The sequence below is a fragment of the Mus musculus genome, chromosome 14 (assembly GCF_000001635.26).
Source record: "Mus musculus strain C57BL/6J chromosome 14, GRCm38.p6 C57BL/6J".
In the NCBI taxonomy this organism is placed as follows: Eukaryota; Metazoa; Chordata; class Mammalia; order Rodentia; family Muridae; genus Mus; species Mus musculus.
In genome coordinates, this window is record NC_000080.6 from 7,003,972 (window position 1) to 7,028,616 (window position 24,645).

The 24,645-nt window shown below is 43.5% G+C and overlaps 1 protein-coding gene across 9 annotated transcripts; it reads right to left on the reverse strand.

Moving 5' to 3' along the window:
* Positions 1–2,143: 2,143 nt before the first annotated feature.
* On the reverse strand, positions 2,144–24,611 carry Gm10406 (predicted gene 10406). 9 transcript variants are annotated; one of them, XM_011244721.2, is made up of 8 exons: positions 24,025–24,173; positions 21,909–22,018; positions 18,572–18,722; positions 8,666–8,775; positions 7,771–7,933; positions 6,689–6,820; positions 5,830–6,012; positions 3,277–3,286 (listed from the first exon to the last, which is right to left on the reverse strand). In XM_011244721.2, exons 2-8 carry the CDS (start codon positions 21,952–21,954, stop codon positions 3,277–3,279), a joined length of 795 nt encoding a protein of 264 aa, XP_011243023.1. In that variant the 5' UTR covers positions 21,955–22,018; positions 24,025–24,173. The 9 variants fall into 9 exon arrangements, with proteins under 9 accessions (NP_001158199.1, XP_011243022.1, XP_011243023.1 ...); NM_001164727.1 differs by lacking the exons at positions 18,572–18,722; positions 24,025–24,173 and adding an exon at positions 23,394–23,478 and having other exon boundaries at positions 2,144–3,286; positions 8,666–8,800; positions 21,905–22,018; XM_011244720.1 differs by lacking the exons at positions 3,277–3,286; positions 18,572–18,722; positions 21,909–22,018; positions 24,025–24,173 and adding an exon at positions 3,201–3,276 and having other exon boundaries at positions 8,666–8,797.
* Positions 24,612–24,645: the final 34 nt, after the last annotated feature.

Here is a 24,645-nt window from a genome sequence, read left to right on the forward strand (position 1 = left end):
GTATCTTCTTCACACCCTCAGTCCCAGCTGCATCCTTGTCCTTGACCATTAAAGCTATAAGGATACAGGTGTAAAATTCCGGGATCCTGTGATCCTGAGATTTGGGTGTGTCGCAGTTCCTGGGAGAAAAGTTGCCTGTGAGAATCTAAGATTCTTGTGTGACTAACTCCTGGGATTCTGGGATCCTGGGATTCTAAGATCCTGGTCATGATAGAGTGAGTGCCTGGTAGTGGAGCCTCCTCTGTGGGCTGTGGAACTGTCCTCTGGGTTTGTACCCAAGTTAGACAAGTGCTAGAGTAAACATATGCAAGAAATGATGCCAGCAGTCCTGGGACAGGTGGTGACAAACTAAAACTTTTTAGTCTCAGCATCCAGAGCAGAGGGGTAGAGGCTATGGCTCTTCTTGGTTGTTTGTCATGCCACTGAGCAGCCATCTCCTTATGTATTGTCCCTGATGCAGATGTTGCATGACAATCTGTAGATGCACAAGAAACTAAACTTGCCGATACTCAGTGCAATCTACAGTTGTCAGTTTTATCATCTTGTGGTATTAGGATATTTGATCTCTTTGTCTATTTTTACTTGCTGTAAAAGGAGCCTAGGGGAGCTCCTCATAACTCTCTGTGAGTGCTCAGCATAGCACATTCCTGGTTTGGTAATGTTTTCAATTGCAGGGTTAATCTGACCCCTTACAAGAGGATTTGTAGAGTCATATAGCACTTAACTATAACAACCTTTCTAGGGGTAAACTGATTGCAGACTGATAACAGCCACGTTCCCCTTTTGGTCCTCTACTTAAGCTTGTCTTAAACTTGAAATATCCTAAAAGTTACTCTCAAGATTATTGTCCCCAAATGACAGATGAGTCTGACTTGCTGTGTCCCTTTCAAGTCGGGTAACAACGATGATTTATAGGCTATGTAGTATATAAATTGCCTTGAATCTGCACTAGCTCCATTATGTTCATAGCAGCCTTAATTATGATAGCCAGTAGCTGGAAAGAACCAAGATTTTCATCAACAGAGGAATGGATACCGAAAATATGGTACATTTGTACAATGAAGAACTAGTCAGCTATTAAAAAGAATGAATTCATGAAATTTTTAGACAAATGGAAGGATCTGTAGGATATCATCCTGAGTAAGGTAATCCAATCACAAAAGAACACATATGACATGTACTTGCTCATAAGGGGATATTAGCACAGAACCGTGGAATACCCAAGATACAAAACGCAAAGCATACAAAACTCAAGAAAAATGAAGACCAAAGTGAGGATACTTTAATCCTTATTAGAATGAGGAACAAAATACCCATGGAAGGAGTGACAGCAACATAATGTGAAGCAGAGACTGAAGGAATGACCATCCAGAGACTGCTTCACCTGGGGATCCATCTCATAAACAACCAGAAAAACCAGACACTACTACGGATGCCAACAAGAGATTGCTGACAGGAGCCTGATATAGCTGCCAACTGAGAGGTTCTGCCAGTGCCTGACAAATACAGAAGTACATGCTCACAGCCATCAAATGGTCAGAGCACAGGGTCCCCAGTGAAGGAGCTAGAGAGAGGACCTATGGAGCTGAAGGGTTTAGAGCCCCATAAGAGGAACAACAATATGAACTAACCAGTACCTCCAGAGATCACTTGGACTAAACCACCAAACAAAGAAAACACATGATGGAACTCATTGCTCTAGGTAAATGTGTAGAGGAGGATGGCCTGGTTGGTCATCACTGGGAGGAGAGTCCTTGGTCCTATGAATGTTCTATGCCCCAGTAGAGGGGCATGCCAAGGCCAGGAGGAAGGGAGTGGGTGGGTTGGGGAGCAGGGGTTGGTGTAGTAAACAGGGGATCTTCAGAGGGGAAACTAGGAAAGGATTTAACATTTGAAATGTATGTAAAGAAAATACCAAATAAAAAAGGCATTTGTTAGGATTTTATAGGATTATACCTAATTACAATCTTCATTGTTTTTGAATGATGTTTTTTGGCAGACACAGGTGAATCATAAAGTAATAAAATGAACATTGAAGGACCCCCACAGAAACCTATCCCCCAAAAGATTGTGGAATTTATTATCTCTACTGGCAGTTTCCAGTGATTGTATATTTGAAGGAAAGCAGAAGCATACACTGCTGTGTTTTCTGACAGCTTTTTATTCCCTTAGACTATGCTTTGATTTAATGAGAGCTATTACAGAAACACTGATGTATTTGCCATTAATGCGTTCAACACCATCATCCACAGTATTTTCACAGTAGCTAAATATTTGACAGCAACGATGCAGCATGGGTAAGTATTCCATCATTAAGTTCCTATCCAGACAGTTGGACACACTCTCCATACTGAATGTATGAAGGACTTTGTAGTTCAGTCTGGCTCAGAAGAAACTATGGAGCCCAAGTCCCATGAAGAGTGCAGAGATCCATCTGGGTCTGATATCTGTGGGATTTCATGATCACACCTGAAATAACAAGGCTCTTAGAGTGAAGAGTTGGAGATCACTGTGTTAGTCATAAGAATAAATGCAATGTACTCAATTGTAACTAAAAGCTGACAGTCAATATGTACTGTGTATAACCTTATCAAAATATCAAATTACTTAAAAGAACAATAAATAACCAATAAATAACAAAACTTTGAATGAAAACAAGAAAAACCAAATAACTAAACTAATCAAAACTCAAACCAAAATCAAACCACAAAAATTGTGCAAAGCAAAATTCTTAGTCTGCTCATTTTGTAGCACAGCCTTACAGCCTGTGGATGTCCTTGGCAACTTAGTAGAAAAGCAGTTCCTGGAGGTAGCAATCTTTGCAGGAGAAATTTAAGCAACACTCTCCTTTTGGAGTGTGGGTCTGAAGGATATGGCCTCCCAAGTCAAAGCAGAACACATGTTGTAAACTTGGATCCAAGGTTTTTCAATTTTGTTGACTGATCTCCATGTAATTATTGATGATGACCCATCAGGAAAAGATAAATTTGCACTCAGATTCTTCCTGGATGCCCAGCAGCTCTTGATGTGTCTCAGCATTTCTCTGAGTCCCTTTAAATGTGCACTCTTCCTGGGCCAGAGGCTAGATGAAATTAAGGCCTGTTCATACCAAAGAAACAAAATAAAGGAGGAGCATACAGCCCATTACAGCCATGGTTATTAGGGATGAGAGGCAACAGTGGTGTATTTCCTGTGCACACTCAGTGCTCTTCCTCCAGCACTTCTCTTTGAGGGAGATCATGTCCTGGTCTGTGCCATGTTCTGCTTTCAGCTGGACTATTTCACACTTAGGGAAGAAAGAAACAAAGGCCGGTTAAGCATTTGTCAATTGAGCTGTCTCTCCCAGAACAGCTCTATTCAGCTGGACAAACCAACATGTCCTATCAGCTGAGATCATACCGTGCATCCCAAGTGTCATAGAGCACCTGATCTTGGAATTGTTTCTCACCTTTTAAAAACTGCTAGAATTGGAACTGTCAGCTACACATTATACTGGAGTTCTAAAAAACACCACATTTCCCCAGTTTGCGGATATATTATATTGAGTAATAACATTGTAGCAATGTTTGAATGTGAGTTCAAGAGAGATGTGTGCAACCTAGAAACCATGTGGATTCCTTATGGGGTAGGAGTGTGCCCTGAACTGAAGTGAAGGCTATGATTATTTCTCCAGTGCAGGAACCTCACAGGGTTCCTCTTGTCAATCCCTCTATCTGCAAATAACCAGAGACACCATACAACACAATACCCATGGGTAATTCATGGTTCCTAGAATCTGCAAGAGTGTGCTAAATAAAAATATTACCAAGGCTGGGCAATGAACCTTAAAAGTGATGGTCATGAAGAAACAGAACAACACCCCTGTACATCTATGACTATTGCAGGGCATACTCTCAAACACACATAATATTTAGGTTTATGCAATACAAGCATATTGTATTGCAGTGACCTGTTTAGTTTCGTAGTTAATACAAATATAAAAATCTCCCAGGATACTTTGCAGGAATAAAAAACAAATCTTGAATGGGAAAGGTACTTAGTGGGCATAGTATATAGGCAGCACAGTCAGTGATATGCTTTCCACTCATAAACCGGTCTGGGAATCAGGGTTCTTGTCCTATTATCCAATCTGGCTCAGCAAGTTCCCAAGGCTGTGTAGAATAGGTTTGTTTCCCAGCCTAGGCTCACATGTTGGTGGTGGACCAGCCTCTTGTTCGTGTTCCCTGTTTCAGACTTGTCCTAAAGTAAACAATTTCTTCCAATAGGATCTCCCTTTTCTATCACCTAACTGACTTGGTGTCCAAAGGCATGAGCCCAGAGTAATAGGAACTGTCTATAACCAGGATCCAAAAGAAACATTTTCTCCCCAGAATGTGACTGTGTCAGGTCTATTTTGAGTAGGATAAGGCTGACTAGTTGAAGGACAAATGCTTGCATGGATTATCTCACACTGAGTTCATGGAAGGGCTGCACCACACAGGGCCTTTTCAAACGTCAGCAGATGGACATCAGGATAACTTCTCCCTTCGGGGCTGCTCTGAGGACCACTACAACCCTGAGCACCCTAGACTCTGTGGATAACTCCTCCTTGTTCTGGAAGCACTGGGTCAAAGAGGACTTCTTTTCCACTTTCTGAACATGGCTTCTAACAGACATAACCAGTTTTATACTACCAGAACTGTCTGAAGGTCCTCATTTCTCCCAACCCCCACTGAGGCTGATTGAGACACAGGTCGGAAAAAACATGCATACACAAAAAGAAACACACAGACACACAGTCACAGACACACACACAAGCACATGCAGACTTATTCACATAAAATCATAACTGAGCAGAAAACAATGAGGTATCTGTTATGGTTCAGGACCAAGATAATTCAGACTATGCAGAGGTAATGTTTCAAGGGAGACCCAAGGACTCTGCGATTATTTTAGAGGAAGAAAAAGCACGAGAGAAGCGGGGTCATAGTGACACACTCCTTTAATCCCAGCACTTGGGAGGCAGAGGCAGGCAGATTTCTGAGTTTGAGGCCAGCCGGGTATACAGAGTGAGTTCCAGGACAGCCAGTGTGAACAGAGAAACCCTGTCTGGGGGGAGGGGGGGGGAGGGAAACATCTAACAATGGTCCAATTTGGGGGCATATATTAAGAAATTTTTTCATGAAGCCTCAGAAATCACACACCAAACCTGAGCCTGTGTGAAGCCTTTCTATCATCTCTGGTCATCCAGCCAACTCCAGACTGTAAGGCCCAGGAATGACCACTCCAACAGCACTCAAAGAAAATTGAACTGACAAGCTGCTACTCAGGCTCTCTCAGTGTGAACCAAGATATATGAAGCCTGAAGAGACCATTTTGAGATAGAGCAGAAAAGGGGGGAATAGAAAAGCCGCCAAAAGACAGTAATGAAATCCACTTATTTGTCAATTAAACTAGGCTGTCATCCCTGCAAACTATTTCCTACCTAGAATCTCACAAGTTCCCTGTAAAGCAAATGAGCTACAGGCCTTTACTTCTTCCCTCAAAGCTCTTGCTATTCTCAAGAAGGGCTCCAACACAGCACCCTTCAAACTTAAGGCATATAGTGTTGTGATGTCTAATCAACCTATCTCCCTTAGTGATTATAGCAGAGCAGGAACATTTGCATGCCAAATATGCAGTTTCTTGAACCAGGCTACCTCCACAGAGAGCCCTGTAGATGATCACATAAACAAACACTTGGAGGAGACATAGGTGAGTGCCTGGAGAAGTTGGTGGACTATTACATTTGATTGTCTATGTTTATGTTTAGACATGAGGGCAATCTGCCTCTGATACACATCATCCTACCTGCTGTTCCTTGGCACTTGGGACACAGATGTTCTTGCTGGCCTCCTCAGAGAACCTCTTTTCTTCCCCACAGGACACTTATAGCCAGCCTGCTCCACCAGCAGCCTTCTGTTCTCATTCAGTAATATCCTTACGTTTTCGTTGAGTTGAGTGCACTCACGGAGGAGGTGGTCCTCCTTAATGCTGATCCACAAAGAAAAATTGGTGATTCCCAGCCAGATTCCATTGGCTTGCCACTCCTACAAGTCCTATGATCCCTGCAAGGGCCCTGATTCCCAGACAGCCCCCAGAAGAGTCCACAGTTACATAGCAGCACCAAACAGAGGCAGGTCATATCAAGATACCAGCCATATTCCACAGGACTCAACAAACTTCTAAAAACCCTTACACCAAGAGTACACCATATACATCACAGAAGAGGAAATGTTCCTCATGGTTGATTATAGGTCTGTGGTACCATAAAACCTTCAGCAGGGAGAGGGCTTAGCCCCTCTGAGAGAGGTGAGACGACCAAACAGGTGTGCAATCTTTACATTTTTGTTGGGAATCCTAGATCTTTTAATCTGTGGTCAGAAACCCAGAGGTTCAGGGTTCCTGGATATTCCCAGCGTGGTGGAAAAGTTTTCTATGTAGAGGATCTTGAATTTGGAAGAATAAAGATTGGAGGGTTTTGGACACTCTTCACACTTAGGACACCTGTGTCCAAGAGGTACAAATCCAAGACCCTTGCCTCAGGGCAGGGTTCCGGGATAAAAATAAGATAGCATAAAACCAGAACCCTTGCTTTTGTTCAAAGTCCTAAAAGGACAGAAGCATTCCCTGCCTAGTTCTGGGGGTCTCATTTGTGTCACTGACTCACCTGTAGGAATAGTTATCTTCTATCAGTTCCTTGGAGTACTGCATGGAACCAATTATGGACTGGATCATTTTATTCATATCCAACATTGTCTTCTCATGTTGTGATTTAATGATGTTGAATTCAGTGTTCATCCTGTGGCATGGCCCAAGAAGCAAATAATATGCTGAATTAAGGAATCAATAATCATGTGCAAACAGGCTATATCATGTACTACCCAAGCCAAGTGCATGCCACATCCTGGCTCATTCAAACTGGGTCCCCTAGGTGCTAATTAAACTTACTATCCTGGGCAGAGGACAGCAGAGCCAGGAGACCAAATGGAGCTAGCTGACCTTCAAGGGCTTCCCGGGCAAGCATGTAGGAATAGAGTACTTCTATGACAATTTTACACTACACTGTGCCACTGGCAAGGGTCCAGTAGATATCTGTAATGACTTTCCTCTTATTTTTAAGGCAGGGATTCTCATTTCTTGGTTTCTGTTGTTATGTGAATTCCCAGAGGATACAACTAGTATTTACAGGAGAAAGGCTTTATCACATCTCCTCCAGGAGATTCCTGTGTGACAACAAGGAAACACCAGGAGCAAACTTCCCTGGTGATCACTTTGGACCTCTATGGACTCAACACTAACAGGACCTGCAAACTGTGCATCACACAAATCCTCAGACCCCATCAAAGGTCCCAGAGCCCCAGTCCTGAACAAAACACATGCAACTATGTTCACACACACAGACACAATTAGAATGCCAAATAAATCCAGACAGGTGCCATCTCTCAGAATATAATGAACAATATCAGAGTAAAGCCTTGAAGCCTGCAGGCATTGCATTCACACACTGAGAGACAGTAAGTGTGAGCAGGACATTCTAGCTGTTCACAGCAACAATCAGAATGCAAAAACCCCAAGGTCAAGTACAAAAGAAGATGATAATAAACACACAGCACCTTGTTTATCCAACAATTAAACACCTGTCAGGGCTACTTAATTGAATGATGGGAGATGACGCACTCCATTCATGGAAGGAAATTGGGTTAACAGATGGCACAATACAGTCAACAGGGTACTGGGCATAATTCCTACCTGTAGTTCAAATCCTCATACATGTAAAGGTTCAGGATTCCACACATTTCCTCCATGTCATTGCTGATCTTCCTCATATCCAATTTCAGTTCTTCTAGTTCATTTATTTTTGATCTCTTCTTAGTCATTTTGGAATTTTGGGTTGAAGTATTTCTAGCAGACCCTGCAGATAGGTAAACACAAAAGAATTTGCATACTTGATGGACCAGGGGCAGGGGAGACCATTCTGAGTCCCAAGAAGAAGATGGAGGGAGAGAAAAGATAAAGACAGTGAATTCCTAAAAGAGCAGAAAAGCTATCTTCCAGCTGGTTTGCTAAGCTATGTTCCTCTTCCTAACCACCATTGTCAGACATATGCCACACTCCCTGTTACAGGCCCGGTTGCCTTGAAATGTATAAGCTGCCTCAGACATAAAGATATGGGGAACATTGTCAGGTCATATCAGATGGGACGCAGGGAAATGCTGAAGTTCATAGTGCTTAGCACTATCAAGCACTAATTAATCGTTTGTCTTCAAATCCAAAGTGTCTGAGTCCTCACCACATGAAATGACCAGGGGAGCATCCTTCTCTGTTCTTTTCATCAGAGACTCATGTTACCTACAGTAATCTGGAAGATGAAGTGCTTCAACTCCCTTCCATGAAAGGACACACTGTTATTCTCATAGTGCCCACTCCTGACATTTTTTGCCACTCAAAATGAAATTAAATAGCTCCCAGAAAAGTAGCTGCAGGTTTGTCAATTCCTGGCTCTGTCAAACTAATCATCAGAAATTCTTGACTCTTTTTCTGACATTGACAAAGTCCAAGGCTTCAGCTTGTAAGACCTACTCCTGGAAGGCCCAGCTCAAGCCTACCTCTACCAGGAAGTTCCCCAACTCTGCCCAGGACTCACTGTGCCTTCTCCAGAATGATTTCCTTCTTCCTTTTTCATGAGAAAGGATTCCCTCTTCCTTCTCTGTTGGTCTGGTCTCTCCTTCATCGCCATTCTCTTTCTGAAATAGCCTGAGCAGCCAGGAAAACATTCCTGCTGGTGAACCCAGAGCAAACAGAAGGGATGAACCACAGGCAGTTGCTGTCACCACAACACAGGTGACAACGCAGAGGATTCTAGTTTTATCCTAGATACAAGAGATTCTCCAAGGAAGGCATTACTGATGATGTCACTAGCAACTGCCATGACCTACCTGTTAACTAGTTCTGCCCAGCTTGGTCCTTTTCTGGGGTGCCTCTCCTGGAGCCTCTCATGGACCCGTGGGATCCCCTTTGGCAACCTCTCCTTCCAAAGCTGGAGAATTCTACTGCTTCATTAGATGTCATGTGCTTTTGAGGGGGAACGTTGGTTAGGACTCTGACATGCTTAAGAGATTTTGTTAGCACCCAAATCTCTAGGGACTGTGGATGTAGTAGATGTTTCACAACAGTAAATATACCAGCTGTGTCAATTCATGTGACATACACTCCAATTTCCCAGGGTTTTCCTGTCTCACAGAGGCAAATATCTTTCTCCTATAGGTTTAATTGTACAAAACATGGACAATATTTTCTAACGGTGTATTCCTTGACAGAGGGCATTTTTTTCATATATATATATATATATATATATATATATATATATGTATGTATATATACATGAGTTTCACAAAATCTCTGGTTTACAACCCTATCTTTTACAAAGAAAACTCCCTACTCTTTTGAACATATGGAATCATCTACAGGACAAATATAAATGGTTAACTTGCTGTCCCTTCTTCAAAACATTATCCTGCACATGCTCCCATTCTCAAATACAATCAGACAATTTAAGTGGGCATCAGAGAGTAGTGGTCATCCTGGACTGTACATTACTGCATTGTAGCCTCATAGCAATTACTTCTCCAATATCTGTCTTCCAGAATTGCTAAGTTGAGAAATGAGGGTGTTGCAGGTTGTAACGTCATACTGTACTCACAGCAAATATAATACTCAGAAGGTAGGGCTGGGAGTGCAATGACCTGAATTGAGATGAAACCTCAATTTTAATGTGTCTATAAGGTCAGGATGCTGTCCCTTTGGCATTATCATCTCTGGCTTTTGTGTTCTTATGCTGGCTTTGCTGAACCTGTGCCCCCTAACCTCACAGATTTAAGAGTGAAAAATCATGTATATCTTCTTTCAGAAAACATCTGAATTTCACTACCTTCTTGAGCCACACAATATCAATATGCAGAGCTCATAAATCAGGGGGAGATAGGTGATGGCTTCAAAGATGAGGGCTTTTTCTTACAATTAGGGCGCATATTTTTTTCCAATGTGATTTTTCCTTTTCTCTTTCACTAAGGGTGGCTTGTGTGTTTGCTGGCCTAAAGGGTCCTTGTTCCAACAACATGGGGCTTACTCTATAGAGGCTCAATTTTACCAAGAAAAGGATTGTTGTAGAATCATGTCGTGACAGCAAGTAGTTCAACTACACTGTCTTAGGTCCAGCTGACCTGGTATAGGACTGACGACCTGAGCTATCTGAGGAAAGGAAGCAGCATGCAGTGTCACACAGCTCTATCTGATGCAAACTGCTGGAATTGGAATAGGGATGTTTGTTTGTTTGTATGTTTGGTTGTTAATTATAAAAACAAAAAAAAGTTAGCCACAGTTGGTACATGCCAGTAATCTCAGCACTCAAAAGGGTTTTAAACAATTGTTGTTGTTTGTATTCCTGTTGCTTTTATTGGTTTTGTTTTGAACTCTCCCAGCTATTTGCACTGGACCCAGAATATTAAGCCCATGCTCTGTACAGTCCTATCATTTATGTTAATCAGTGATTTTATTCTTAGCAACCACTCCTGAGATGATCTCATTACTCACTTTCAAATAAAGAAAACAGTCATACAGACATTAGTTAACTTGTATGGTCTCACGTGATCAACTCATCATGACTGTAGAGTGGCATCCCAATCTTTGAAATAGCCAAGCTTCTGTTTTTGAGATGCCAGGCATCTGTGGAAGACTCGCTATCTGGTATGGTAGGGGAACTGGAATGGCTGCCACCTGAAGGCCAACACTGCCCCTCCAGTGCCTCTGAAGCCTGAGGCAGAGGTCAGCCAACAACACAGGAACACTTGGCCACAGCTGGTTCAGGACTGTACTTTGGATGAGCCCTGAGACCTGGATTAACAGAGGTTTCCAGAGTTCTGGTAAAAGTGAGCACAAACACTTAGACTTGAGGAGAATAATGGATCTATGGGACAAACATCTTTCTTTTTTATTTATCTTTGCTATGTTCCTAGTTTATGTCAATACCAAAGGCACCCTACTTTACAACATCTATTCTCTCTGGGTGTTAAAGTTATTGCCTGTGTATACAGTATACACACTAGAGTTACTAGAACAATTCATTCTGTCCAATTTTTTTAAATAATTAAATATTTTTTATTGATATCTTTTTATTTATTCACTTTACACTCTGCTTTCTGCCCCCTGACACCTATATTCTTTCCCCAATATTGCTGGCTGCTTCTTTTCTGAGGGAATATGGGGCAGCTATCTCAGGTCATCCCTTCTTCTACCAAAGTTGAGTGACCCTGTCCTGGAGAAAGGTGCTGAGGGTGCTGGGAATGAATGACTTCTGCTTGGCTTTCTTCTTGTTCCACTTGGCTGGCTTTGAGCAGTTCTTGCAGAACTGTCCTTGAACTTGGTACTTCATCCTGATGGTCCATAAGAAGCACTGGTTTTATTAATTATTCTTGAGAGTATATTTCCATCAAACCGAATCCCATCAGTATACTAACAAGGACAAAGGAAATGAGATATGAGACATCTATTCCAGGAGTTTCCAATTGTTCTCAGACCAGCAGTAGAGAAGCCCACAAAGATGGCAAAGGTAACTGAGGTCACACAGGGTCCTGAGAGCATACTGCTGCTTTCCTAAAGAATGTTCTAGAGGATTATTATATCTAAACTCCCATAGATTCGTGTGCACTGGACACCAAAGGGCTCAACATACTTTGCTTTTGTCACTCAGCTTCTCCAAGTATTAGAAGTCCCCCAATTTAGAGGGATTTGAAGGTATAAATAAGTCCCAGTGGCTAGAGGTACCTCAAAACAATGTGTAAGAACAGAGAACTGCTTGAGAATCAGAAAGACAAGAGCAAAGTCATAGCCCAATAAGAAAATCTGAGTAACAAGCCATCAAGTGAAAACTGAAAGTAGCAGGCCATGCACCAGTAAGGTTGGTCCTTGGCTCTCAGGTAGATCTATCTGAAAATTTCTGAGGAACTCCATTTTGATTTCCAGAGTTGCCATAGCACTTTGCAGTCCCACCAGAAATGGAAGAATGTTCCTCTTTCTTCAAATTCTCACCAACATATGCTTTCACATGAGTTTTTTTGATCTTAGCATTCTTCACTGGAAAGTATAACGCTGGACACCACCTCAGGGTCATTTTGATATTCATTTACCTGAAAAAAAAGGACTTTGCACACTTCTTCAGTGCTTCTCAGCCATTCAAGATGCGTTGTTGTGAATGTTGTGTTTAGTTCTCTACCTCATTTTTAGATTGTGTTCTTAGCTCTTATGAAGGTTATCTACTTGAGTTCTTTATAACATAACAACAGAACCTGAGGAAATCCAAAACATCATCAGATCCTACTACAAAAGGCTATACTCGGGAAAACTGAAAACCTGTATGAAATAAACAACTTCCTAGACAGATACCAGATACCAAAGTTAAATCAGAATCAGATTAACGATGTAAACACTCTCATTTCCCTAAAGAAATAGAAGCAGTCATCAATAGTCTCCCAGCCCCAAAAAGTCCAGGACCTGACGGGTTTAGTGCAAAGTTCTAGCAGACCTTCGAAGAAGACCTGATTCCAACTCTCCTCAAACTATTCCACAAAATAGAAAAAGAAGGCACTCTACCCAATTCTTTCTATGAAGCCACAATTACTCTGATACCTAAACCACACAAAGATCCAAGAAAGAAAGAGAACTTCAGACCAATTTCTCTTATGACCATGGATGCAAAAATACTTAATAAAATCCTCACAAACCGAATCCAAGAACACATCAAGACAATCATCCATCATGACCAAGTAGGCTGGATCCCAGGGATGCAGGGATGGTTTAATATATGCAAATCCATCAGCGTAATTCACAATATAAACCAAATCAAAGAAAAAAAAGCATGATTATCTCATTAGATGCTGAGAAAGCATTTGACAAAATCCAATACCAATTCATGATAAAAGTCTTGGAAAGATCAGGAATTCAAGGCCCATACCTAAACATGACAAAAGCAATCTACAGAAAACCACCATCAAACTAAATGGAGAGAAGCTGGAAGCAATCTCACTAAAATCAGGAACTAGACAAGGATGCCCACTTTCTCCCTACCTATTCAATATAGTACTTGAAGTCCTAGACAGAGCAATTCGACAACAAAGGAAGATCGAGGGGATACAAATTGGAAAGGAAGAAGTCAAACTATCACTATTTGCAGATGATATGATAGTATGTATAAGTGACCCTAATAATTCCACCAGAGAACTCCTAATCCTGATAAACAGCTTCAGTGCAGTAGCTGGATATAAAATTAACTCAAACAAATGAATGCCCTTTCTCTACACACAGGATAATCGGGCTGAGAAAGAAATTAGGGAAACAACACCATTCACAAGAGTCACAAACAATATAAAATACCTTGGCATGACTCTAACTAAGGAAGTGAAAGATATGTATGATAAGAACTTCAATTCTGTGAAGAAAGAAATTGAAGAAGAACACAGAAGATGGAAAGATCCCCCATGCTCATGGGTTGGCAGGATTAATATAGTCAAAATGGCTATCCTGATGAAAGCAATCTACAGATTCAAACTTCCAACTCAATTCTTCACTGAGTTAGAAAATGCAATTTGCAAATTCATCTGGAATAATAAAAAAAAACCTAAGATAGCAAAAACTATTCCCAACAATAAAAGAACCTCTGGGGGAATCACCATGCCTGAACTCAAGCTGTAGTACAGAGCACTTGTGCTAAAAACTGCATGGTACTGGTACAGCGACAGACAGGTAGATCAATGGAAAAGAATTGAAGACCCAGAAATGAATCCATACACCTATGGTCACTTGATCTTTGACAAGGGAGCTAAAACCATCCAGTGGGAAAAAGACAGCATTTTCACCAAATGGTGCTGCCACAACTGGCAGTTATGTAGAAGAATGCAAATTGATCCATTCTTATCTCCTTAAACAAGACTCAAGTCTAAGTGGATCAAAGTACTCCACATAAAACCAGAGACACTGAAACTTATACAGGAGAAAGTGGGGAAAAGCCTCAAAGATATGGGCACAAGGAAAAAGTTCCTGAATAGAACAGCAATGGCTTGTGCTGTAAGATCGAGAATCGACAAATGGGACCTCACAAAATTGCAAAGCAAAAGACACTGCCTCTGGTGCATTCTGGGGGTCCAGTTTCCTGAGGTTGCCTGTTTACATTCTTTCTGCCAGACATCAGGACTTCAGTCATTTTCCCTCTACCAATACCAGTTCTGGTTTCCCTCTCCCCACCCCAACTGCCCCCTACCATGTTAGGGAGGGAGGGAAGGACCTGGGAGGGAAAGTGATCCTGTTTGTTTAAAAATGACTTTCATTATGATGTGTTAGACTTAGGACTAGCTCTGGATGCTGTATGCTGGCTGTTATGGGAATCTGTTACAGAACAATCCTCTGAAGTGCTCTAGGCATCCCTGCAGCAGAGGCTCTGCCTGGGTTCATCCAGCTACCTCCTAAATCTTCTCTATCCAGAGAACACTATTCACTAGAAATAGGCAGAAACGGCAGAGAGCCGGGTTCAAGGGTGGCAATCTCAGGTCTACAGGCAGTATTTCTCAATAAAAGTGTAGTTTCTTCCAACCATGGTTATGCACTCCTTTAAATCCCATCACTTAAAAGTTATAAACAGGAGGATCTCTGTGTGTTCAAAAACAGCAAGCTCATAACATATCAGAGAGTTTGGAATGGAGGAAGACACTCACTGAGTACCAAACATATTGTTTCCTGGACAGAAGGTCCTGAAGACTAGATCCATGTAAACTCTGATGTGTTCTCTTTCTGGCTGTGACCATCAGGTTGTCCATGAGCAGAAAGAAGCCCACAAAAGTCACTCCACAGGATCCTCCCAGGCTTTGTTCCTACTTCATCTGAGAGACAAACAAGCAAGACCAGATTTTTTTTTTTATTGCTTGTTCTTCTTCTGCATGACCAGGTCCTTCTGCTCAGCAGTACTATAGCCTTTGCTCCAGACTATCCTGTTCCTGATAATTAGAGTATGTGTTCTTAGTGGAGGGGTATCAAAAAGCATGCACACACTGGAATAAAAATGCAAGTGTTTACAAAGGATACCAGTGGTTGATGATCAGCCAGGCAAGCAAAGCAGCCAGCTTCTGGGGGAAAGAGCAAACAGTATTTCAAGACAGAGGCTGAAAATGAAACCCAATGAGATCTTCTAGAAAATGAAGAAAATGCATGAAAAAGTGCATGAAAAAAAAATACCACATGCCTATACTATACAAAAAAGAAAATATACACACACACAAAAACACACATATCCGCAGCCTATCCACCACACACAGAGTATGTAAATGAGAGCAAAATACCAAAAAAAAGCACCTCGTGCTGCAAGAACACATTTGTTTAGTTATAGCATACCAGCAATTTGAGCGGTATCTTACACTATGCTAAACAAAAGGTGGAAGATACAATTGCTATGGTGAGCATGCTTTGCTTGGCCAGACTATGCTGAAGTGGTTGCATAAAATTTCCTCTTGCAATCTTAAATCTCTGACACCATGGCCCTAGCTTGTCAGAATCCCTACCCACATCCATAGTCATCCAGTCAACAGGAGAATGCAATCTACAGAAAAGGAGAATACTCCAGCCTCATTGACAAAAAACATGGCTAACACTCTGCTAGTCAGAGTTCAGTCAGTGTGAGTCTGTCCTGGGCAGATTAAAAAGATTGTCTTGAAATGTAGACAGCAAAGATGAGAAATGCCACATGTCACCCCAAAAAAGATGACATCAAGAACTGCTCATTTGGCATTTGCAAAGGGATTCCCCCCACCCTTGCAAGCTGCTTCTCACATGTGAATTACATGACTGATGCCAAGCAAATAAGCCACAAGCCCTGACTTCACTCACTTAAAGCTCTGTGCACTGAACCCTGTAGGCATGTGGTGTATTATTGAACTGTACTCATCTTTGGGCTGAAGTATTAAGCAGAGGTGGATTTGCTTGCTGATAATCCACTTTCTCACAAGAAGCTCATTCCCCAGAAATATTTGTGCTTGGACATAGACCTGAACAATTGGCTGTCATGAGGTATGTACTTAGATTGCTGTGTGGATGAGTAAGATGATGGATGAAAGCACAGGTAGGTGGATGAGCTCGTCTAGAAGTTACAAGGGCAGATGGAGCTAACCATTAGCCTGACAAAGCTGCCTGTCTCTACCTGTTGTTCCTGACTCTGGAAGTCACTGGCCTCTTCCTATTGGTTCTTATGGAGCCCCTTTAAGTCCCACAAGTACTACAGCACCAGTGCCTCATCTTCCAGCACTTTCTTATTCCTGTGCCTCCTCAGCATGTCTACCTTCTTCTTCAGCTGATTCAGTTCCATCAGAAGGTGGCTCTGCAGGTTTCTGCAAACACCCAATGCATACAAAGCCCCTGCTATCCTTTTCCTATTAACTTATAAGAAACACCATCAACCCCACCAGACCCTGGTTCTCAGGAAGACCTAGATAAGAACTCAGGACATCTAGGTGAGCTGCACTCAGAAAGCAAAAATTAGAGAACAGCAAATTCCAGAAACACTCATGCTACTTCCAAAAGTCCCAACACTAAGAGGGATCCATGTTTCCTAAAAAGAAGAAGTGGACTACAGTTGTCCCTATCTGTCCATCCTAATGGAGAAACATCACAAAGGAATGGGCAAAGGCACTATGAATTGGAAAGGAGAAACAAGGGGAACACTTGCTATATATGGGTCTGCTGGTAACTAGCTCTCTACAGATCCTGACTCAGCCCTGGGGGTCAAGAAGACCTCACATGATACAAATAGTTCTTCTGTCAAGACCAGGGTTTCTCAATTTACCAAATGCTGTGGATGCTTTAATGCAGTGACCTCCCAAACTTAAGATTATTTTCATTGCTACTTGGGTACTATAATTTTTGTACTGTTATAAGCCATAATAGAAGTGTCTGAGATAAAGGATTGTCTGATACACAACCTCTGTGAAAGGGTCCTTTGACCTTTTTTTTTTTTACCCCAAAAAGTGTTTCAACCCACAGGTTTACAACAGAAAAATCAAAAGGCTCCTGTGTGAAGTGGCAGAAAGCAAGAACCAGAGCTCGAGAGTCTCCTGTGCAGGATCAAAAGCAGAGATGGCAATTCTACAGCTCATGTGCTCCCAAGCAAGACAGACAGTTACCTATAGCAGTCTTTCTCTTTGCCAGGAATTCAAATGTCTCTGAGGCCTCAGTGTACACATTCTGTAAGCTCTGCAGGTCCAACATTACCTGCTTAGTCTCCACTTTCAATTTTTCATAGTAAGGATTTGATCTGTGGTTGGGCCTGGCCCCAAGAGCAAAGAGTCCCAAGAACACAGGCTTCAAGGGTCACCTGAATCCAGGATGGATTCTGAACTATCCAAGCTCACAGTATGTTACCTTCTACCTCCTATGTACTAGGATCATCTAAGCTTATTAATCTTGCTATCTTGTCCAAAGGTCTCCAGAGGCTGGGTGTCCAGGTGGTTAGAGTTCTGGTTGTTTGAGCTCCCGCATAGGCCTGGAGGGACAGACGAGGTCTCTAAACTCTCAGTAGTTTATGGCACAGGTGTGGGTATACAGAAACTATGAGGACATTTCTCCTTTTTTTTTTTCTTTCAGAACAAGGACTCTTGATCTTTGGCCTAGTCCTATGAATTTGGCCAAACTATATAATCCACATTTCAGGGAGAATTACCCAGAATGAGGAGGTCATGGTGAATTCACCACAGAACTCAAATATTTCATCAAGTTGAACACATAATGCAAGTGCATTGTTGCTTGAAGTATGGTTTCCAGTCCTAAGCATTGGCATTGTCAGCAGACTGTAAGGCAGGCAATTCCTCAGGTCCTAGAACATACCCTTATGACCAGAATATAGAGAGAGTCACACACACACACATGCATGCACACAGAATCAGGGTGTGTTTGCAGGGAGAATGAGAAAGTACAATTGAAATAGAATCCAGAGGAAATGCAGAGGACATTCTGTTTATAAGACCCAAAATCTGAGAAGAGTATTAATGAGCCCAAGACCTTCCATCATGTATCAGGATGGACCAAATGGGACCAAGCTTTCCTGGTGATATAGCAAGCTTCAGCAAGCAACACCTGCCAGACAATTACAAAGCTTTGCAAACAAACAAACAACGAACTCAAGCAAGCAAACAATCAATCAAAACCTCACAGCAACTAATATCTCACTCAAATGGTCACATGTCAGTGCCTCTATCAATACATGCTGAGACATCACATCCTCTTCAATCCCTCAGTTGTAGGCTTTCATTTTCATATAAAAAAAAAGAATACCCTATGTCCGCAGCTCACTCCTGCTCTGACTTCAAGTTCAGCCTGTGAGAATGTTTAGGGAGAAAAGGTTGGGCACAGTGACACCCTGGAGTTACAGTCTCCCAGTACCATAAAATTTAATAAGAATAAATTGTAGGCCATACCATAGACCCAAGAAATTGACCATGATGTTTGACAGAATGAAAAATACCTCTTGTGCAAAGCTTTCTCACTGATGAAGATCAGGTGATCTTGTAGCTCATTTTTCCCACTGGTCATCGGCTGACTGATTAGACTTTCCACTTTCCCCACCCATCTTCTGAACAGGAGTGTTGGGGATGATGGTGGTACACCAGCAGCCCCTATGGGTAGATGAACACAAGTGAATATGCATACTGTCAAGGCACAGAGCATTGACAGAACACTGAGTCCTATACAGACATCTTACAAAACAGGAATCCATGTGACCCAGTCATTCCTCTTTCGCTTCAATTGGCACATGCATCATGTGACCAAGGACAGGATCCTCAGGCTTATTCATAGCTGCGTATGATTTAATTAGGCAGTACTGTCCATAAGCTTGTGGTATAGAAACCATCAGAAAATTATCATAGCCCACAAGCACCAAGATGGTGTGGAGATGCCCATATCTCCTGTCAGGTCACTCTAGAAACAAGACTATGGATGGAAAAACAGTGCAAGAGCACAACGCGTTCCCAGACTCACCAAGTCAGCTGCGTGAGAGCCCAGTGTGCCCAGAGTTGGCAAGAAAGCACCAGTCTCTACTCTGGCTCACTATTTTGACAGTCCAGTGGCTAGACTAGAGAACAAACTGATACCCACACCTGCTACCTATGTGGGCAACTTTTAGGGAACACTGTTCAGAGACGTTCTTCTGTGACATCTGAGAAATGAAAGGTCTTCCCTGGGAAGCCAATTTCTTTCCTTCTTAGGAGAGCTGGACAGACAGTTCACCTAATGGAGTCCTGGGGTAAAGGACAGTGATGCCCAGCCCTGAGGTGCTGACATCTCACTCACAGTCCTCTGCCTGCTGCTGCTTTCACTTTTGTCCCGTTCAAACCCATTTCCCCTGTAAGAGCAGAAGCCTGAAACTCCCAGGACAACAGCTTTGGCCTTAAAACTTCATTGATCTGGGACAAACTAATGTCCTGTAATCATTGACAAATTCAGGATCCATGACAAGCAGGGAAGGCCAGAAGCTTCCCAGAGAGACTAACTACTGAGTCCCAATTCCTGAAGACCCAGAAACAGACTGTGGTCTCCTTCAGGAATTTTCCCATCTTCTGACCAATACTTATGGTGGCGCATTTTCAAGGACCATTTATTTCTTGATGCTTTGGTCTGAGGGTCAAGGGTCATCTTTCTTCCTCTCACTTGTGTCCATTCTTTCTCCTAAGTAGCATCCTTCCTCTAGCCAACATATCTATGGATGATTAGGAAAGGCAGTGCATAAAGTGGTCCAAGTGCAGTTGGTGTTGCCACAACACAGGTGACATCTCAAACCATGCCAGGCCTCTCCAGGATACAAAAGAATGTCTAGGGAAGGAACTGCTGATGTCATGGGGAGCTAACACTGCAACCATGCTAACTAGCTCTCCTCACAATTCATGATGCACTTTCCAGGAGCCACTCCTAACACTGAAGGGAATCCTTTCAGTACCTCCTCCTTCCAAAGACCTCCATTAGATTGGTTGGAAACTCATTACTAATTCCCCCATGGGGAACTGATTGTTTATTTTCAAAAATTTCCCCAGGAATGTTTCATTTCTTTCTCAAAATTCCCCTATTCATCTAAATGTGAAATAAAATACTCCTGAAAATTCCGATTAGGATGAATATGGATGCAGAAGGAACACCTGCCTCAAGTACTGATGCTTGGAAGCACACCCAGGAAGAGCCTGCAGGGCCTTGAACTCACAGATATCTACTTGTCTCTGAGTACTCCCAAGTGCTGAAATTAAAGGCAGGCAGAACCAGGCCAGGCATTCCCATCACCTCCTTTCTCTCCCCTACTTCAACTTGTGTCCCAACATTTTCTTTGGTCCCTACCTCTAATAGAAAGCAGGGCAGAAGGTACTTGGATTCTAGCTAGTGGCTCTTTTACTGTCATTCTCTTATGAAGCCTGGACCACATGTGTGCTGTTAGTCAATATGATCACATATAGCTTCAAACATTAAAATATACCCTTTGTTACAAGATCCAATCTTCTTGAAACTCAAACTGTGTTCACTGAAAAATACATCATAGATGGGAGAGAGGGGAAGAGAGAGAGAGAGAGAGAGAGCAAATTCTTGCATACATGTTGCCACATGCCATGATAACACAGTAATCCCATTTAGTCAAGTTTGTATGGTAAAATATTAAATTCCCTATATTTAAATTTTAAGAAAGTTTTTTGAAAAACCAACTCAGAACTGGAATCCCAGTGAAAACAGGTTTGCTTTCTTTGTTGTTCTTTCATTTTGTTTTAAGAGAGTATGGATTTATTTTGTCTCAGAGGATAAATATATCTTGGTGGGAAAGGCTTGGAGCTGGGTCTCTAGTTGTGGTTGCCAGAGCATGTACAAGCTAGCTGCTTGTTCTGTGCCACCTACTAGGAAGCAATGGGGGGAGGGGACACACACAAAGCTTGAAAATGAGAGTCTCTGAGCACACAGAGTTGGGGCTTCAAAAAGCTGTGATTCTACTGCTTAGATCTGATATCTCTCTCTCTCTCTCTGTCTCTCTCTCTTACTCTCTTGCTCTCGCTCCCCCATCTCTCTGTGTGTGTCGGTGTGTCTGTGTGTGTCTGTGTGTGTGTGTGTTAGACAGACAGACAGACAGTGTGGTTTCTTAAAATTATATATAGACTAGCAATTAATGTTCTAAGTATAGCATGCCCCATGACGGTCATATCGATTCATTCTGAAGGAAACCAGAACTCACTTCATTCAGATTCTTGAGATCCCTGAATCAAAGTTAAAGACTCTGATTTTAGGGAATTTGATGATGCCTTGTACTCTGCTGAAGCAAGAGCAGGGCATGCAGTTTCAGGCCTGCCTGGCCTACCGGGTAAATCCCACAGCAGCCTGTCCTACAGTGTGATGCTCTGTCCCAAACATAAACAACACAGATTCGGATGGACCCAGTGTTCCTTCAAAACATATTTAGATTAAATCGTCAACCCCATTGCACCCCATGCCAGAAAATTTAACATTTAAAGCTGTTTCCTCTACTACATTCTTGCTTTCTCTTGAATACACTCCTCTTTTAGTAGTTCAGGTAACACAACTTTCTTATGTAGTTATATAAAGCATTTGAAAAATCCTTAAATATTGTAGTCATTACACAAAGTTCTGAATAAAATCCCTCGTGAGAACTTTGTATGACACATACTTGGATAGATGTCAACCTTCAGCTATAAAGTAAGGTTCTTGGGGACAACGCTTGTCTGAGAGTTAACAGCTTGCCCAACAATCTCAGAACACGACAGGTGTTGGATAAGAATATGTGCTGAACTAATAAAATGCCTTAGCCACTTACATACTCCAAGTTTTGAAGAGTTCAGCAATTAGCCACTGCTCCTGCTCCATCTCACATCTCTGTGAAGGTTTTAGCTTTAAACGTTCATGTGGCGAGACGAGTACTGAAGATTTTCTAGGAGAATAAGAAAGCACTCTGTTTCTTAGCACTTTGGAGAAGAAAGCCGGAGGTTCTCTAATTTTCTAACTGCGGTGAAGTCCTAGCATTCAGCACCCAAAAAGCACTACACATAACTTGGAGCTTCCCGCTGTACGTGGTGGAAGCTGATAAGATTTTATATAGTAAAGTTCAAAACAGGTCGCTGGATTTCATTCCCAATGATCTAAAATGTCAAGACTGAATTGTATGTTTAACCAAGAACACCTTACTCCCTAATAATGATCGCAATAGAACAAGAGCAGATGGGCTACCTAACGTGCAAACTCACAAAAACAAACGCAGTGGCTGATGGATCAAAGTCGAAGGACACTCGTGAAAGGTCAGGAAGCAGGAGGCAGTAAATTGTACCCTGGCAAAAGGGCTGGAAGTCTAAGGGTAAGAAAAGAAGCAAGCCTGGCCCCTGACCTACAAGCTCTCAACAGGCAGAGGGCGCACCTGAGCACACTCAGGAAGTCCCTGGGAAAACTTCACTGGAACAGCACCTCAGCAGGGATGAAGCCAGAAATTTTGGACCAGGCTTTTGAGACGGTTCACAACTTCAATCAAAAACGAGTAAGAAATACATAGATAGGGTATGCAGGGCCAAAATTCATTGCCCACTCAAGATTACAAGGGTCTACGCAGGGCGGGGATTCTTGCGAGGAATCCCTGAATGGATGGATGGATAACAGAAGGTTCAGTTTGAGGTGCAAGAAATAAGTTAATGGATTTTAGGGAATAAATCCAAAGACCCCGACTCGCATCTTCTCACACGCAACACTGAGCCCCAAAAGTGACTCAATCTGCGCGTGGCGTGTGCTGTGAGGTCCAGGCGAAAGTGAAGTTATCTGGGGCTGGATCCCTGGCCAGGTCCTTGACCCTCGGAACAGTTGAGGGCAGCCTAGGCTACCCGAGTCGGAGGCGTGGCTCTGGACTTCTGGCAGCCTTGGGCCTTCCCAGGCGGCGGTCTTCGGGAACCTGTGTGCCCAGGTGACTGCCAGCGCGTGGTCAAGAGGTGAACCCCCTTCTCCTCCTGGCCGCACCCGCTGACCGCGCAATCCAGCCCCCTCCACTTCCCTGGCCTCCATGCCACTCTAGGAAATAAAGTGCAAAGCTGAGAAAAGGATGAAGCGCAGAAATGGTCCTCTCCGGATCCAGAGGCCGACCAGACAAAGGCGCTTAGGGCGGCGAGCAAGGAGGAGCCAGGGCGCGGGAGGAAGCGCTGTCCCGGCTGTGAAGCAGCTGGGGACCTCATCCCGGACCGCTTCCGGAACGGAACCTGGCCGGGAGGGGGAGGCGGGGAGCAAGGACAAGCGGGAGGGGTGGGCGCGGGCACGGGCGCGGTACCCACCATTTCCTCCCAGGCTGGGCTCTGGGATCCAAGCACGGGGCGCACGTGCTGCGGCTCCATCCTGCCGGCCTACGCCCGCTGACCGACAGAGCCCAGGGACACAGCGCTCTCTGGCTTCCGACGCGTTCGCCCCCCCCCCGCCCCCCGCGCGGGTCCCTTCCTCCACCACCACCTCCGCAGCAGCATGAGTGCAGCTCCATGGCGCGGTGGGGAGCGCTTGGCTCCTCGAGCCTTTGCTGCCTCCCATGGCCCCAGAATCCGCCACCCCACCCCTCTCCTGTCTCTGCCTCCGACCCCCTCCTTTTTTCTCCCGCCGTCTGCCCCTTCCCCAGCGACCCCTCCCGGCCGGCGGCCCAGGATGCATGTGACCCCCCCTGCCAGGCCATATATGGCGCGGAAAGGAAAGCAGCCACCTGGCGGTCACAGGCACCTGGCGGTGGTGCAGCTAAAAGAGGAAGCTTCGCCAAGGACCCAGGCTCAACAGGAGCATCGGGGATGTCAGGGGCAAGTAGCTCACGAGGGGTGAGCAGGACCTGGCCCCTTTCCTTCAGGCATTCCTTGCCTCAGGTGCCTGTAGCTCCAGGCGGTCGCCTCCTGAGCTGAGCCTGGAGCCAATTGCCCAGGACAGTACCTGGCTTCAACAGAGCAAGGCTGTGCTTTGCGCCCCTGAGCCGCTCCCAAGCACCTATTCTGGCAGCTGGGATGTCTGGCTGGGCTGGCTGGGGAGCCCTGCTTTTGTTCATTTTCTATGGCTGAAAGATTTTGTGAAAAGAAAACCAGCTAAGGAGCAGGTCTGTGGTTCCCTGTGAGCGCTCAACTCCAATTAGGGACAGGGGCAGTTCAGAGACAGCTCAAATGTCAACTGTCTCTCCTGCTGCTCTCTGGGAAAAAGAAAATGAAAATTGCAACTAGCAAGTTTTTCAATCATCTTTTCTGAAATCATCTTTACTGGCAGTGGAGACAGTTTCCATCTAGTTGCAAACAGAGGAGTGACTGCATTTGCATGGATCATTTCCTCTCTCATGGACTTCAGACTCCTGCATCTCCTGGCCCTTAGTCTGGTAGACAGATGCATTCACACGTTTTGAAACCGAGAATTCAAAACACATACTTGATCCAGCATGCTCCCACGTCATACTAACTTCCAAGGCTAATATTCCACTGGAGCTACACCTATAAAGGTCACTAAGGATTGTGGAGAGAGCTAAGCCACTGGATGGTTTCCAAACCTCACTTTCTGTGACTTGACAGA

Bases quoted from the DNA above. Each gene is read 5' to 3' on its own strand.
- Gm10406 (XM_011244721.2), bottom strand. From the start codon at position 21,954: ATGGAGCAGGAGCAGTGGCTAATTGCTGAACTCTTCAAAACTTGGA. The intron at 18,723-21,908 runs GTATGTAAGTGG...ATCTACCCATAG, and splicing joins TGAACTCTTCAAAACTTGGA to GGGCTGCTGGTGTACCACCA. The intron at 8,776-18,571 runs GTATTTTTCATT...CTGGCTGCTCAG, and splicing joins GAGAAAGCTTTGCACAAGAG to GCTATTTCAGAAAGAGAATG.